This window comes from Eleutherodactylus coqui, chromosome 12 (assembly GCF_035609145.1).
Source record: "Eleutherodactylus coqui strain aEleCoq1 chromosome 12, aEleCoq1.hap1, whole genome shotgun sequence".
NCBI classification, from domain to species: Eukaryota; Metazoa; Chordata; class Amphibia; order Anura; family Eleutherodactylidae; genus Eleutherodactylus; species Eleutherodactylus coqui.
Window position 1 is genome coordinate 120,159,977 of NC_089848.1, and position 17,958 is coordinate 120,177,934.

General features: G+C 44.1%; 1 protein-coding gene across 3 annotated transcripts in view; it reads left to right on the forward strand.

Annotated features, from left to right (window-relative positions):
• ADAM22 (ADAM metallopeptidase domain 22) overlaps positions 1 to 17,958 on the forward strand; it is a 241,515-nt gene that overhangs the window by 160,805 nt on the left and 62,752 nt on the right. For all 3 annotated transcript variants that reach the window (XM_066585459.1, XM_066585460.1, XM_066585461.1), the window contains exons 9-17: positions 3,181 to 3,255; positions 3,358 to 3,429; positions 5,771 to 5,937; positions 7,377 to 7,461; positions 7,921 to 8,011; positions 9,416 to 9,467; positions 14,451 to 14,550; positions 16,273 to 16,344; positions 17,263 to 17,355. In XM_066585459.1, the coding sequence (XP_066441556.1) occupies positions 3,181 to 3,255; positions 3,358 to 3,429; positions 5,771 to 5,937; positions 7,377 to 7,461; positions 7,921 to 8,011; positions 9,416 to 9,467; positions 14,451 to 14,550; positions 16,273 to 16,344; positions 17,263 to 17,355 (807 nt within the window). The remainder of the gene's footprint in view (positions 1 to 3,180; positions 3,256 to 3,357; positions 3,430 to 5,770; positions 5,938 to 7,376; positions 7,462 to 7,920; positions 8,012 to 9,415; positions 9,468 to 14,450; positions 14,551 to 16,272; positions 16,345 to 17,262; positions 17,356 to 17,958) is intronic.

Below are 17,958 nucleotides of genomic sequence, written 5' to 3' on the forward strand. Positions count from 1 at the left end.
CGTAATGCAGTTCAGTGGGTAACGAAAAGTAGAAAGAACACAAAAATTATATTGGTGATACTCAAAGATACATGTAACAAGATGCAATAGGAGTCTTCAAGGGTGCCCCAAGTCTTTATGTTGCCTGAGGCAAGGTGTGAAATGGTGACCCCCCCACCCTCATCAATACACAAGATACCCAATGCATATCTGAACCATTGAGACTGGTCTGAAGTGATAGAGTAATAGTTCCCACAGTGGTGACCCCATTAGTAATTGTCCCCAATAGTATTAGCGACCCCCCCTAATGGCTCTAGTAATGTTAGTGACCCCTTCAGTGGTCCCAATAGTAATAATGAACGCCATAGCGACCCCAGTAGTAATACTGTAGTGCCTCCCATAGTAGTACCAGTAGTAATAGTGACCCTGTTAGTGGCTCCACTAGTAATGGTACCCCATTACTTGTGACAGTAGCAATAGTGATACCCTTAGTGGCCCCTTCAGTGGTCCCAATAGTAATAATGAACCCCATAGCGACCCCAGTAGTAATACCGTAGTTCCTCCCATAGTAGTACCAGTAGTAATAGCGACCCAGTTAGTGACTCCAATAGTAATAATGACCCCCATAGTGACCCCAGCAGTAATAGTGACCCCCGTTACTGGCAGAAGGCCTGGTGACATCCTGTAAACCTGTCATGTGGACTTCTACATTAGAACCCCTGAGGAAGGTTTGGCTCTAGTAATCATGCGGGTAAACAACCCATATCATGTCTGCCACTAATGTAAATAGAAGAAGGAGCAGTGGCCAACGGCGGCGGGTAAGCAGTATGCAGCTGGAGGTAAGTACGGTGTCTTTTTTTTAATATTATGCCTTATGTGTCCCCCACTGCCACCAATGTTTGAGGTTCTGAGAAAACTGCTTTAAATTACATCAGCTGGGCCAACTTCCTTTTTTTGCTTGCATGAAAAATTAATGGCACTGATGACACTCGCATGTTAGAAAGTGAACAAAAGTTGAGGTAAAATCCCCATGTGCTCTAAATGAAATCGGTCCGTGTGAATATAGCCCGAGGCCGGCTCACAGTCCTGTGCAGTGATCCATCCGGTGCCTCTATCACTGCCAGCCATGTGTGATTGGTGAAGGTCTGCCCCCTGCAGGCTGCACCCATCAGCGGATGTGGCAATTACAGTAGGCTTCAAAAAAATAGCAGTGCAACATCATTAACTGGTAAATCACTGGTTTTGGTAGAAGTGATTTCTACATAGCAAGTAATTTCCTTGTAAATGTAGTAGGGTAAAAAAAAAATGGATGGAAGAATAGCCCAAATCGCAAAGATTTAGCTAATGATCGCATCCAGAAAGATCAAAGAAGATCTGAACTTCCCAGTGAGTCTCGCTGCAATCAGAAGATGATCAAGTGAAGCCAAGTTACCATCAAGAACTCCCCGCAAAAAGACATGTCCTGAATAGGTTACAATTTGCAAACAAACACATTGATTGGCTGAAAGTGAAATGATGCAACATTTTGAGGACTGATGAAAGCAGAATTGCTCTTTTTGGGTCTAGTGGCTGCAGATGGTATGCCAGATGACCCCCGAGCACTGGATGGAAGCCACAGTACACTGTAAAGCCAGTGAAGCATGGTGGGGGGTTGTTTCTCATACCGCGGTGTTGGGCCTATTTATTGCATATTAGGGATCATGGATCAGTCTGAATTTATCAAATTACTGGAGGAGATCCTGGTGCCTGATGCCGCAGGAGAAATATCCTTGTAATGGGTGTTTAAACATGACAAAAACCCAAAACACACCAGTAAGCCGACATCTTGGTTACAGACAAACAGGATTGAGGTCACGGAGTGGCCGGCCCAATACTTTGACCTCAAATCCATAGAGAACTTGTGTTGGGGGAGAGGGGGGAGGGGGGGGGGATGGTCATGGCATCAAAAATGTGGTTTGAGACAAAACCAAAAAATTCAGAATTGGTCTGGAATACCTGTTCAGAGGGGCCAGAAGTTGGTAGACCATGCAACACAGATGTCAAGCAGTTCCCAGAAACAAGGGTTATGCTACTAAATATTAGTTCAGTAATTCAAAGTAAGTCTACATTCAGACGGGATGAGAATCTCGCACACATTGTGAGACGCACGAAACACGAATATGAACTCCATTCTTTCTAATGGACTTATTCACATGAGCGATTTATTCCCACAGTGATGCTGCGAGGAAAAAAGTCGCAGCATGTTCTATCTTTTGGCGTTCCCTTTAGAACGCCTTGCTCCTTGTTTCTAATGGGACCTTGAAAGACATCGCATGCCGTGCGATGTGCATGGGATTGTGATGTTTCACATCGAAATCAATGGGAAACTCTTGCGATCCTCTGACGACCGTGAAATACGCGCCTGAGAATCGCAATTGCACAGAAGCGATGCAAGGCATCTTTAGATGAAAAATGCCTCGCGTTGGCGTGAAAAACGGATGGTGACAAGTGTTATATCTGACTGATATCGCGCTCGCCTGTGCGAATGCGCCCAAAAGTGAAATCCTAAACATTTTTTCACTTTATATATTTGGATGTTTTTAGTTTTTATAAAAGCTGCTATTTTTTTCAACAGCCAAAACCCCCTTTTTCTTTACTTTCTGTAAAGCATTAAGGCTGCGCTCACACGGCCGGATGGGAATAGCAGATTCCGCAGTAAAACGCCGGCATTGAAAGACATGCATTTTCGAATTTTCCCTTCATACTCGCGGATATGAATTGCGCAATAGAGTTAAGTGCCGTGTGCAGGGACACCGGCCGGGCTCACAGCTCTAACCCGCTGCTACCTCCCGCATGCAGACTCATGTTGCTCTGATTTGGGTTGAATGTGTAGGTCTGCAGGGTATTTACGTTTATGGAAATTAAAGTTATTATAATGATTTTGCGCTTTAGGTGTTTTTCCCAACGCACCGCTATATTTTTGAACACTACCGTAGGTGAATATTGCTCCGCACCCTCGGGCCGCGAACTCGCCGTAACACAACATCTCAGCTTTGTCCAACGTGTTCCTTTAAGAAACAAGATACTGCATTCAGGTTCTCAGAAGACGCAGCCTATAAAAATAGAAAAAAAACATCTTTGAAGCCGCTGAAATGAATCTGACTGCAGCGGATGTGCGGTAATGTGCTGGAAGCTTCTAGCATTCCTTCTCTCTGTTTTCAGATTCAATGGATATCAAGCAATGTCCAGGATGAGATGAAATACGTGGAGCTAATGATCGTCAATGATCACCTAATGGTATGATCGTTATGTCATCTATCATGTATTACACTGATAGCGCATGCTATATTATCTGCTATGGGCAAATGATGCCGAAAATATTGTTTCCTTTCCTTGCAGTATAAGAAGCATCGCTTATCTGTCGTACAAACAAACAGTTACGCCAAATCAGTGGTGAACGTGGCAGATCTAGTAAGTAGAACTATATATAACACTGAGCGCCCCGTAATCATTCAGGCGTAATGCTATTTCCTTATCGCAGAGCAATGGCTTCCAACCTGTGACTCGCAAATTGCTGGAGAACTACAACTCCCACTAAGCTCTGACTGTCACAGGCTGGAGAATACGAGGAGTTAAAAGGAACAGAACACAGAAAATCACGGCGGTTTTCACAGAAGTGTAATGTCCTTATGACACTAGAAATGACTTTAGGAGTCACTTCCAAGCGTCTGCACAGAGTATGCAGTATGGGGCGCATCACCCGGGGTCTGATGGTTGTGAGCAGCGTTCAACTGAATATTCGGTTACCCAATCATTGGCCCGTGTTAGAGCGCTATTACACGAACGCCATTAACGCTCAGGTAAAGTTGCTGTGCTACACCTGCGCTTGCAGGTTCAGCCACGCCATTTTCAGGGAATGCAATTGCTTGCAGCAGCCACTACCACTCATTTAATATCACCTTAAGGGGTCCAGATGGGGCGGATTTGCAGCGGAATGTACGTGCGGACCCTTTGCACAGACGTTCAGCAGTAATTACAGTAACAGTAAACTGGATGAGATTTTGAAAATTTCGTCGTAAGCTGCAGAAGTAATCCACACAAACCCGGTGCAGAAATTGGAAAGGCGGTCGGAATTCAATTCCACGGCATATCAATTTTATCCCTGTATCTGCTGCAGAATTCGCCTCTTCTCAATGAGGGGGTGAATTCCGCAAAGAAATGCGCAATAAAATCTGCTTCAAAATCCGCACAAAATGGTGCAGGTTTGGAGATACGCATACTGCTGTAAATCAGGCTCCACGTGGACCCAGCCCTAAAGAACCAATGATCAGCTAACCAACCAGGAAACGCTTATTGGTCAGCTGATCGTGTCTTTTTGGCATGCATAAAAATGCTTACTTTTGGCTGCATTCTCCCTATATAAACAGGAAGAGTGCAGACAACCAATTAAAGCTGTACGATCACAGAGAATCGTATTGAAGGGGTCGTCCAGGACTTTTACTATTGGTGAGCTATCCTTAGAATGGGGTATCAATAGTTGATCGTGGGGGTCCACTGCTCTAGAGTCCAGCAGACCAGCTGATCACCGGACCTGCTGTTAGAATGGACTGTGAGGGAAGCAAATAGTGCCGTCCTTATTGCAGCAACCCGGGTTTGGTAGTGCAGGCACAGCTCATACTGAATTCTAGAGAAGCTGTGCCTGTAGTACCTAGTTGTACCACTGCAATGTTGACAGTGCTATCTGCTTTCAACACTGTCTGCACTGACAGCAGGCCCAGAGAGGAGCAAATCAGTGGGAATCCCGGCTGGTGGACCCCACCGATCAACTATTGATGCCCCATCCTGAGGAATATTTATCACCAGTGAAAGCCCATAAAGAGTCCCCGAAAACTTTATTAATGATCAGTAATGTCTATACAGGCAATCCTCTGCTTTGTGAACGGCAATGGACGAGTGCCAATCGAGAGGCTTTGTCAATCGACTCTTGTTAGAACAGGCTGATTCTTGGCCCATTTAAAAGGAATATTATGCTATATAAATATACCTATATGAAATACAGTATATTACAGTTTTGTATTTATATGCATAAATTTGGAATTTAAAGTAATGCACAGTTCAGCCTTTGGGTGGCGCTGTTGTTAATGATCTCTATAGACTAGAACAGTAAAAAATTATAATTATTAAACCTTTGCAATCCAATTTTGGATTCAGGGTTTCCTAGCGGGCTTTCTCTTTCTGCCATTATACAATGGTGCCATCTGGTGGCTAGAGCCAGTACTGCAGTATGTGACATGCTGGAGAGGCCCCCGACAACAGAGCAGCAAGTAAGAATACCCTACCAGCCGTCTGCTGACATCGGAGCTGTACAGGCTTCAATCAGAATGTCTTTAGACGTCACACAGTGGATTGGAAAAGGTTAAAGGGGTTATCTACAGTTAGAAAAAACATGGCTGCTATCTTCTAAGCACAGCACCACCCTTGTCTTTGGGCTGTGCCAAGTATTGCAGCTTAGCTCCCGTTCACTTCAGTGGAGCTGAACTGCAATACCATTACCGACTGCAGATCTACAATCTCTATTCAGGAGTCTTGGAAAGCCAATGCCAAAGCTGTAATGGTGGACATGTTACTTGTCACTGGATATCCCAGAAGATCATAAATGGTTCTGCTGTATAACTTATATAATGGGCCGTCTCAAGACGTTACGCATCTCTGCTGGTGTTTGTGCCGCAGTGCACCATGGACATGTACGGCCCGCCCCTGACAAGCTGCTCTTTCCTTTTCTTTCTCTCTCTCTTTCCCATTTATGCATTAGATATATAAGGAACAGCTGAACACAAGAATAGTGTTAGTCGCTATGGAAACTTGGGCGAACGACAATAAATTCAGCATTTATGAAAATCCTCTAAAGACGCTGAAGGAATTTATGAAATACAGGAGGGATTTTATCAAAGACAAGAGTGACGTTGTCCACCTCTTCTCGTACGTCATCTGTAATCCGTAGAAACTGTTTGCAAGCAGCTTTCATTGTAAATTACGGCACGCCGCTCCTTAAGCTGTTCATCCGCCCTTAGCCCACTTCTGCACGGACTTTTCAAGGCTTTGTCTGGGGTCTGACGAGTCTCTCTGTACAATAGATTAGTTTTCCTTTTATTCATCTATTTAGTGTGTAAAGTAGAAGTGCAAATAGAAAAATATGTTATCATTTGGTCCAAATCCTTTGCTGATAGATTTCATCATTTATTATTATAAGGGGTTGGAGCTCCACTGATACAGAACTCCAGATCTGAGTTTAATGATTAAGTTCTGATTACCTGCAGTTACCACTAGGGGGAGCAGACTGAAGACAGATTTATACAGCTACTTTTGAATAAACGGATAATTAAAGGGGTTGTCTGGGACATTACTATTGACGACCTATCCTCAATAGTTGATCGATGGAGTCTAATACTAGAAATTCCCACCAGTCAGCTGATATTGGAGAAGCTGTAATTGTGGACAGAGCTGGAAGCACACAGCTCTCTCCATAGTGCAGAGGCTCAGTTTGGTATTGCAGGTGCAGCTCCCATTGAATTCCATGCAATACCAACCTGGGATACTGCATTATGGACAGAGCTGTCTAATTCTGGCGCTATTTGCAATGACAGCGGGCCTGGCAAACAGGTAAATAGCGCGGATCCTAAGTGGTGAACCCCACCGATCAACTACTGAGAATAAGTCATCTATAGTAAAGTCCCAGACAGCCCATTTAAATTGGTTTTCCCACAAGGCTTAGTTAAAGGGCTTCTGTCATCACTTTTGAGCCCCATGAACCATGTTTTGGGGCTCAAAGGTGAGGGGACAGGGGATCCAGGGAGCTGATTTTTATTCTCATGGGGTCCCCCATTTCTGTACTTTGCATGCACACAACAGGACTCTTTTCATAAGGCTGTGTGTGCGCCTCTCTCATTGATTTCTATGGGAGAGTGCATGCACAGAGCCTTCTGAAAGGTGTCATGCTGTGTGCATGCGCTGATTTCTCAGGCACGGGGAACCCGATCAGTATAGAAAGCAGCTCCCCAGATCTGCTGTTCCTTCACATTTGAGTCCCAAATCATAGTTAATGAGGCTAACATAGTGATGACAGGTTCCCTTAATCTTTCTTTCACCTGCGGAACAGATTCAGTTTGTTGCCCCAACTCTGTACATAGATGCCCTGACTAAGGCGGTGTAATTTGGTGCTCTTGCTCCAACCGCTCCCTTAGTCACAACCTTCCCATGACAACTGCCCTTGCACAGCCGCTGTGCATTATGTCACGTAGTTACTGCATCTGATTGTTCTGTATGTTGGTGTTTATCTGTTCTTTCATTTTTGCAGTTTTTTTATTGCGATATTTGCAATCTTTTCATTTAATTGCTGTCCTGTAAATGTATTCTCCAAGGGGTAGTCAGTTTGAGAGCAGCAGGAGCGGTGCAGCTTACATTGGCGGAGTATGTTCATTGCAGAAAGGAGGCGGAGTTAATGAGGTAGGTTTTTAACTGCCCCCATAGAAAAAAATGCTGTTTCCCACATCGCATTGCGGTGCCATGCAAAAAAACATTGCTCATGTGTATGACCCCATTCAAAAAAATGGGGTTCATATTCGTGGGAGAGCTGTGCATCTTGCGATGCACACATTTTGCGCGACTTTCTCTCCCGTGTAAAGCGGCCTCACTCAGATTTATTATCCAACAGAATCACTGTGATAAATTTGGCGCGTTTTAAGATTGTCTCAGTTTGCACTGATTAACTATTTGGGTTCCTTAATAGTTAATCAACGCAATATAGTTTACCGCAGATCTGCTGAAACTGGGTCAAAATCTGCACCAAACGGCGTGGATTTTGGTGCAAATCAGCATTGAAATTCCTTCCATGTGAATACCTTTATAACAGTATTACTGAATCTTCCCCATTGTCTCTTACACGCCTCTCTCTTGTCGTATTAGTTTGGGAGGTCGGATGTCATGGCGATCACACTGGCGCAGTCCCTGGCTCATAATTTAGGCATTTTCTCTGATAAAAAGAAGCTGCGGAGAGGTATGTGATGTAAACGTATCTCCTGTGTTACATACAATGCGCCCGCCGTGATAAAGCAGATGAGTCTACAAACAGGCGCATGCAGCTAGGGGGATTCATCAAGGGTTGGGGGTCACCGAAAAGACGCAAACCTTTGCACAAGTATGGATTTGTTCAAATATTTGACAACTTTTTGCTCTTGTATGCTTCTGATTTTACGTATCCAAAGTGTGTAGATCAGAGCGCGGGGTTTGAGTGAAGGGAGGTTTTTTGAAAGACTTAAAGGCAACTTTTTAAAAAGTTGCTAAATTTTTCACAATTTCCCTCCGGCAACTGGCTGGCATAAAAAGTGTATAGACATATTTAAAGGGAACCTGTCATCACGTTTGTACTATTCGATCCACGATAAACCTTTAGCAGTACTGTTAATGAGATTTCCTTATCACTATTCAGTTTTGTAATACGTGCCCCACTAGCTTTAAGGCCCATTTACACGCAAAGACAATCTATCAAACGATTAAAAGATTGACAGTTTTAGCGATCGTTTGGCATAAACTGCTAATGGATACTAATGTCTATTAGCAGTTTTATTACCTTCATTTGCGTGTAAATGAGCCTTCAGCAGCTGTTTGAAAATCCCAGCATGTGGTCTGGACTTTGCATTCAGCTGCATTGTGTTCGCACAGGCTGCCGTGTGCTGTAGGTTGAATACATCGTAATCAGCTGCCCTCATGGAGAACACAGCGTGCGGCCCTGCTATCTCTCTCCTGCTGAACGATGGATTTTATGCTCACCTAAAAATCATTATTCAGTTGAAGAGTGAAAGATGGAAGCGTTTACACACAACTATTATCACTCAAAAGGCATCGTTTCAACGAATTTTGAGCGATAATCGTTGCATGTAAATGGGGTTTTACAATCTGCTTTTGACATTTTCCTGTACTGTATTGAAATGAGCATGCACACCTCAGAGCACCTTTACTAGCTGTAAATTTAACCATCGCACTGCGCATACGCCTTGAGGATCATTACTCCCACGAGGTCAGATGACTGTGGTAGTAACAATCATCAAGGCTCATGCGCAGTACGCTGCTGAAGTCTCAGCACGTAGGGAGAGCTGAGGTGTGCGGGGCGCGTAGAGTTTGCTACGGCGCCTGCGTGGGATTACAGCGAAGAAGGGAATTCAGTATGCATGCCAATCAAGAACAGAGCGCTGAGGGAGAAATCTGACTTTCTTCAACTGATTTTAATATAGCGCAGGAGAAGTTCAAAAGCAGATTAGAAAGTACCGGGCACAGATTACAGAACTAATTAGCGGTACGGAAGTCTCATTAGCAGCGCTGTCAGAGGTTTATCGTGGATTACATTGTAAAAACTTAATATCAGATTCCCTTTAGAGATGTGACTAATCTTATTGTTTTTCAGGCGAGTGTACATGTGAAGATAAATGGTTTGGATGCATCATGGAAGACATCGGGTAAGGACTGCGGAATCTCACTTAAACTACGGTATTACAATAGTAGCATGCTTGGCGCAGACACTTTAGGGCTTGTTCAATTCACCAGCAGAAATTTAATTTGCAGCCTCCACCACTCATTTACACTAAAGTAGAGGACGGAATATCACTGCATGCTGCGCTACTTCATCCTGTAAGATTCTGGATGGCCAAACGGAAACCAAACCAACCCCGTTATAGTCAGTGGGGTCCGCTCAGCTCTGTCATAAGGCGGATCCTTTCGGCCAGTGGTTTCCGTTTTCCTGCTCCCATAGCAGAGATGAAAACCAGAAACCAAAAAGTTGGTGTGAGCGAAGCCTTACCCCTAGAGTCTTCAAGAAAAACAATATTAATTCAGCTGCTGAATTTGCATGCAAAGTATCCGTTCGCGGTGTCAGATTACTAAGTACTTGAGAGATTTCTAGAACATTTGACAAGCTGCTTCTAATGGCTAGCCGGAAGGTAAATATTTCCAGTATCATTGAACTGCAGCACACAACTTAAGTAAACAATTCACTGCAGCGTTGCCCAATTACGAACAGCTTTATTTGCTCCTTGCAGTTTCTAACATTATCCACCAGATGGCGACATATTGCTTTTAGATCTGGGCTTTGCTGTCAGCTGTGAAGTTTCATGCACAGATGGCACAGGTGGCCAAGGGGCTAAAGCTGGGAGGGGGGTGAAGGAGACGGCTGTTAACTAGACAAGTGGCGCTTTTTATTCCCACTATATGGGATGTATTTAAACGGCTGAGAACATTGGACCGGTATCGCATTCATAAACCTACAATTTTCAGGCTTCTACAATGCCATTCTGCTTTAGAATCGCGCAATCCGCAACGCTGTACTATGCGTTTTCCACATGCTTGGAAAAAAAACCGCATGAGCCTTCATTAGTTGAAATGGAAAAATGTATCACACCCGCATGAAAATCGCAATTGCATACGAACGAGAGTGATGTGTTTTTTTGGCTCACATATAATAGGCGATTCTTGCAGCAGAATCACCCAAATTAGGACATGCTGCAAGCTTTCTATCTCACACTAATCAGGGCTTATTCATACGAGCGTATATCAGCCACCGTTTTCACGCCAAGTTGATATACGCTCCCATCTGATGCATTGGATTCCAATGCATTATATCACACAGATGTATACCTGCAGCGTAAAAGCGCCTGGCCGGGAACTATCTGCCGCTGCCATAGACTCCAATGCTAAACTCCCTACCCTTTCTCTCCTCCTCTCTCCTCCCCTCCGGCTGTTTTCAATGGGAGGAGATGGGGCGGAGTTAAGCTCCACTCCCTACCATTGCAAACAGCCGGAGGAAAGAAGAGAGGAGGTGAGCTGGCGAGGGGGAGGGAAGGGGGGGACAGCTTAGCAGAACTAAGCTGTTTCCCCCCGCCTGACAGCATATACGCCTAGCCCGTGCATCAGATGGTAGCGTATATCGGCCGGCCGTGAAAACGGCGGCCGATATACGCTCGTGTGAATAAGCCCTCAGTATGAGAGAAAAAATTACCTATAATCCGGCCCTGCCTGCAGTTATTGGATGTAGCAATCCAATGTCATTAAAGCGACTTTCTAGGTTCAGGACAAAATTCTGTCCTGGGACTGGAGGGGGGATATTACCTGCACTTGTTCTTCTTTGCCGGACGTCCAATTGGTCTGTTTTGGGTCACATTTTCAGCCATCCAAGATCACTGACACAATCTTCAGACTGCTTCATCCCCATAGTGCATTGGTAGTGTTAGACTACCAATAAACTATACCTGCTCTCTGATTTGCCAGTGCTGCTCACATGATCAGCACTGACCAATCAGAGAGAAGTGCACAATGTGCATTAGCTAGGTGGAAAATTGCAGTGACCATCTTGGATGAACAAACATTGGGACCAAAAGTAGCGGACGGCAGAGAAGAACAAGTGCAGGTTATATACCCGCAACCTCTGGGACCTATAGATTTCCCGCATACATCCCAGTATGCTTATTCCATAGGAAAACCAGTGACAAGTTCTAGTGGTAAATGTATGTGTTGTTCACTGCTGTGTCTTCTAAGCCTCCGGCGGCTGTCAGAGATTTAACGATAAACACCATTATCCAAGGGGCGGACTTTATAACATGACTATAGTAAAGTTTGTTTTATGAGAAGCTCCACTCATTATACCAGACAGATCGTCTTCATTGAAGTCTGATGGACTCCTCTACTTCTAATTGGTTTTCAAAGCGGCCCTCTGAGAGGAGCCGCGAGCCACGTCTGATCCTAAATAAACCTCGGGAAAGATGAAAGGCTTCAGCATATTCAAAGAATTGATCATCAGCGAGAGCAGATATTAGGTTATTTTAGTGAACTGACCTTTAGAAGCGCACGGCGTCACTTAAAAACGAGTCTTAGATGTTGTGAAGAGTAATTGTAGTGCATGGCTTTGAATCGCTCATTAAGCCTAATGGGGAGCCATTGTTTTCTCTAACAAACATGATCGTAATACTAATATCACAGGATCTGAGGATGGATCACAAAGCAGGACTGGAAGTACTGCTGACCGCAGGCATTCAGTCCACTTGTGCTACTGGGTGTTATCAACATTGACAATGTTATTATGTATTCATGCTGCTTATACGGCACCAACATGCACTATCCTACCAAAAGTAGCAATGTCTGGCGAGTTCTCTCAAAGAAGATGGACGCTGTTCACATTTCCTGACCAAACGTTCCAGTTCATCCCCGAGATGTTCAGTAGGGTTCAGGTCGGACTCTGTGCAGCCGTTCAATCATGGAACATCCATATCCTGAAACCAACATAAAACAGTGCTGGATCTGTGACGAGGCGCGTTGTCTTGTTGGAAGTATGGCCGACCATTCCCAGAGTATTGTCACATTGTCAGCAGCACATTATTGTCTAGAAGGTCTGGGTTCACCTCCGTGTTCATGGTCCTTGTCACTACAACCAACGGCCAGACACCATGCCACATAACACATCCCCAGACTATAACAGAACTTCCACCACACTTGGCTGTTGGTACAACACACAGCGGTAGAAGGCATGCCCCAGGATCCTCCACACCCCGGTACGTCCATCTGCACTGAAGATGGAGTAGCGTGATTCATCACTCCATAGAATGTTCTTCTGTTGCTTAACTGTCTAATGATGACACTCCTTGCACCAATTGTGGACATGCCAATGCATCTTTGAGAAAACTCACCAGACATTTGCAGGATGAATGAAGGAAAATAACAGCTGAAGTGTATCAGACATGAGTAGAAAGTATGCCAGGGAAAGTGCCCAATTACTTATGGTAGGATATTGTATTCTGCAGTGCTGTACAGAGATAGTCATCTCTCATGAGTCTCTGCCTCAGACTGAGATCACAATCTAATTTCCTAATCTTAGGCAAGATGCACTAGGGCCAGTTTTGTAGAAAGCCAAATCACCCATGCAAAGACAGGAGGACATACAGACTCCATGCAGACATAGTCTTTGGACAGATCTGAATCCGAGATACTAGTGTTACAGGACAGCGGTGCCGACCACTGAGCCACTGTGCCTTCATTTTCATTCTGGTTATGCCCGGCTGGACCCGCATGTCACTTCCATGGGAAGACAGAGATGTCATCATTGGCTGGATGTTAACATTTCTTGTGTTGGGAGTAAAAATATTAAGAAGAATAAAGTCCGATTATCCAACTCAAGAGTTAAAGGGAATGGGAACCTGTTAGCGGGCTGATGCTGCCCAAACCACTGCAGCATGCTATGTTTTATTCTGAAACGTTGAACAATACACTTTCCTTGGCGTAGTTCATGTTTGGAGTAACAGGCCATTTGTATATTGTGTTCCTGCGTGCACACCTTGAGTTTCACTTGAAGCCGGACTCACTTACAGTTCCATTACACGGTAGTCATTGCTACTACCGACCCAAGCTTGTCCTGGGTCAGGAGTGCAACTCTACCATTGTTCCCTTTACTTAGCCTCCTCAATGTTTTGGTTGGCCCTCTCTGCGTCATGCCTGTCCCGGGTCCATGCTGCCCATGCTTCGGACAGCATCAATCTGATGACAAGTTCCCTTTAAATGTCTGAGGTCTCCTCACAAAGGACTATGGGGGGAATTTATCATTAGCTTTTGATGCACGCCATATCTCCGCTAAATTTGTCATTTTCAAAAATGGGTGGAGCTAACAGGGAGGAGGGGCTAGTTTCATTCAGATTTATCCCTAATAATGACGTAAAATGGTACAAGTTGCAGTACAAATCCTCACCCGCTCATAGCAAACATACATTTAGGTTTCTATCTTTAGAACAGTCCAATGTCTGTCAGATTTATGAGAAGGTGTGAATACAGGTCTAAATAAATCTGGCAGATTTCACTCTAACAAACTTCATTTTCAGACCAACATGTGAAATGCCAGTTTAATAAATCCCCCCCCCCCCCCCCCCACCATGTATATTGTAATTTTGCATCAGCGTTGCACTTCTATTTGTAGCATCTGGTGGCACCTCTGTGTCAGCTCCGAGACACGTCTGCTATAATATACAGCAGTTTTTGGCATATATTATAGTAAATAGGTCTCACCAACTTCTTTCGTAGAGGGGGCAGGGTCCAGCATAAAAGCACAGAAACTCACAATTTTTTCATGTGCGCCAAAATTGTACTTTCTTCTGCCTGAAAACTAGTGTACAGGACTTAATAGGCGTGACCTGTTGTACTACATCATGGAGTATGGTGGCACTGTACTTACTATTACATGATGATCTCTTTCTAAGGCCGGATTCACACGGATTTCTGTGGGAATGAATGAGAATAGGACACACAGCAATTTGTTTCATAAGGACCATCAGTGTGAATAGTCTTATAGGCTTTAATGGGGCCGTGTGCTGTCGGTGGGATACACATACAACACACGGACCAAATATATGCCCGTGTGAATGGGCCCTAGTTCTGCATATATATAACGAGTGGCTTATGTTTCACAGCTACTATCTCCCCAACAAGTTCTCGTCCTGTGATGTAGAGGAATACCACGATTTTCTCAACAGCGGTGGTGGCTCCTGTTTGTTCAATAAACCCTTAAAGGTGCGTGACAATATTCTTATTTGCTATAGGGACCATATAGTATATACAGAGTCTGTAACCCTAAAAGGAGACTCTACATGATGAGCTGGGACCCCCTGTGATCAGTCTAATCTGCAGGAGAATCCAGCAGCCGGGGTTGTAATACCTTGATGATGTCACCACAGGGGAAAGCACTATACAATGCCCATGGAAATCAATGGGATGTCGATGCATAGATGTGCTAGGTCTTCCAAGGATGTGTTGTTAAGTCTCTGCTACAGATACTAGATCAGGGTTCTGAATGAAGGACCCGCTCCCCTATTTCTATTAATCCAAAAAACCCTAATAGGTTGAGTTTTGGTAGTGGATTGCCTTGTTCTTTTTTATATAGGGTAATTCAAACGTCAGGGCCACCCAAATATCACGTGAACAAAAAGAGATACAAGTAGGAAACTTTGTAGAACACTTAGATAGGTGAGGGAAAACTTTTTGGCACTATTGTGGTGCCTGTTGGCCTTATTGGTGGCAGCTAGGTTGGATTTAGCCCTGGAATACATCATTTAAGAGTAGAATTTCATCAGAAATTGATAGGTGCAGCCATTTTCAAATTATGGCTGATTTCATGTCAAGTATAAATAAAGTTGTTTTGTTGAATTATTTGGTATGAAAACCACTAATCACGTCTCTTCAGGCACCAGAAGATGCCGTTAACAATCCAGGACAGAACTGAGATCATCCTGATGGTCGGTAACAGAAGTTCACCTGAAGTGGCCGAGGCTTTCAATCAAGAACACCCAGGGAGACGTCAGTGAGAGTGCGAACTGTCAGGAAACTGACTCAGACATTCAGGGAGACTGCTAGTGTCCAGGACGAACCGAGAATTGGTCATCTGGGCAGTGTTTCCGATCCCCGGGTGTCCATAGCTGTGCTAGCTGTTTTCACCAGTTCACATACAAGCACCAGAAGGCCAACACTGGAGCATGGTGTGAGTCAACCAACTGTCATAAAGATCCTCAAGAAGCACAAGTGACACCCATTCAAATGACCAATTCTCGGTTTGTCCTGGACACTATCAGTCTCCCTGAACGTCTGAGTCAGTTTCCTGACAGTTCGCACTCTCACTGACGTCTTCCTGGGTGTTCTTGATTGAAAGCCTCGGCCACTTCAGGTGAACTTCTGTTACCGACCATCAGGATGATCTCCGTTCTGTCCTGGATTGTTAACGGCATCTTCCGGTGCCTGAAGAGACGTGATTAGTGTTTTCCACACCACACAATTCAATGTAACTTTATTAATATGCAATGTAACATCATCCATAACTCGAAAAAGGTTGCAGGTATTACAAAATGACCAATCCATTTGTGATAAAATTCTACCCTTATATCATGGATTTTCTTGGGCTGCATCCAAGATGGCTGTCACCAAGATGGCCAACAGGCACCACCATAGTACCGAAAAGTTTTCACCCACCATCTAAGTGTACTACAAAGTTTCCTACTTGTATATCTGTTCGTTCAAAAGATATGCCGGGTAGCCCTGACTTTTCAATCATCCAGTAATGATCTTTCCATGTATGCTGGGTTTATCAGTCAGTTATGTTACTAATTTAGCCATTTTTAGTAGTTCTTCACCGTATTTTGAGGTCACAGGGTCACCAGGACTTCATAGATGCTCAGAAATTAGTTGTATGACAATAATGGTTGTCGTTGAGGCATAACACCTGCCTTTTATTGTGTTCTGCAGCTCTTGGACCCCTCTGAGTGCGGCAATGGCTTTGTTGAAACTGGGGAAGAGTGTGACTGCGGCACTGCAGCGGTAAATACATTACATATCCAGTATATACATTGGACTGGATGAGCACTATAAGGGCCCTTTCAGATGGGTGTATATCCCATCTATGTGCTGTCTGTGTATTTCACCTATTACAGTCAATTAGGCTATTCATATGAGTGCTTTTCCATTCGGACCAATGGTTTGTATGAAAACTATCACTGATGTCCCAATCTGGTCCTACATCACAGACAAGAGTAGGACATGCAATGTCTACCTCCCTTGCGGTGGAAAAAGATTATTTTTCATTCTTCTTTTTCTTCTTCTCGATTTCCTTCTTTTTGTTTTACCTTCCTGTTTTATCTTTTTCATTATTTTCCTTATTCTTATTATTGTGTCTTTTCCCCTTATTTTCCTCCCCTTTCTTCTTTTTCCTTCTACTTTTAGCTTTTTCTCATTTTTCCTTCTTCTTGTTCCTTATTTTTCTTTTACCTTTTTCTCTTACTTCTTTTTACTTCTTATTTTAGAGGGTTCAGCAAGACCAACCACTTAAGCTTCGGGTTCTCACCAAACCAAACTTTTAGCAAAGTTGAACCCAAAACACGATTCTATCGTTTTGGTTCACTCAACTCTAGTTATAAGCTTAAAATAGGTCCTCCAATATGGTGGTGGATTTGCCACACGGGACAGACAGTGTTTGTGTCTTTTTCCCCTCCAGGCCTTTTTAGTTGTGTAAATTCCTCTCCCCTTTGTTTGCTAACCATAACGATCTGCTGGGTAGTCCTTCACAGACTCTCACCATCCAGTAGGAAAGGAGATGGGACCACCAAGGGCTGAGCCTCCTTTCTCCAAGGGCCCCATAACAGCTGCATGGTCTGATATCTACACCCTTGCCACAGAGAGTCTACATGCCAATTTATATAATGATTCAGTTGTAAATAAATGGTGTTTTTTTCTCCATAGGAGTGTGGAGCGGAGGGAGGAGAGTGCTGCAGGAAATGCATGCTAACACAGGAATCACAATGCAGTGACGGACTGTGCTGCTCCAAATGCAAGGTAAACGAGACATCACTGGGTTACAACTTCTGCATGTCACATGAGTTTACTAAACCATTGCATGAGCCTTTCATATATACAGTGGATCCTACATGTTTATTACGCTTTTTGTCAAAAAAAATCCAGCCCCTTAAAGAAGTTGTCGTTTTGCTGCAAAACTCGTCCTGTAGTTACATCTCAGGTCGATATGCAAATTATTAGCGTTGTGGTGATTAGATAAATGGTCTTTCCACCTGATGCCTTAAAAGTGATTCCACCTATGGCCTATAAAAAGTCTATCACAGGCTTTTTGTATGTAGTGACCTCTTCTTCCACTTGTGTAGAGCTTGTTAACCACTAGACGCCTCTACAACACAATCCAAGAGATTTCACCCAGTTACAAGAGTTTGAGAGGAGCGCATTCTTGGATGTGACAAGTTGAATGGCCGTATCGATGAATCGTCCGCCACCTGGATTGTTCTGACCAGACTGTTAGGCCCAATGGCGACGGGATAAGCAGATTTTATAAATAAAATCCGCCCGTGAACATTGGGCCTAAGGGGGTGTTGGGACTAGTGGATGTGTGAGGGCACACAAGGCGACAAGCACGAGCAGCTCCAACTG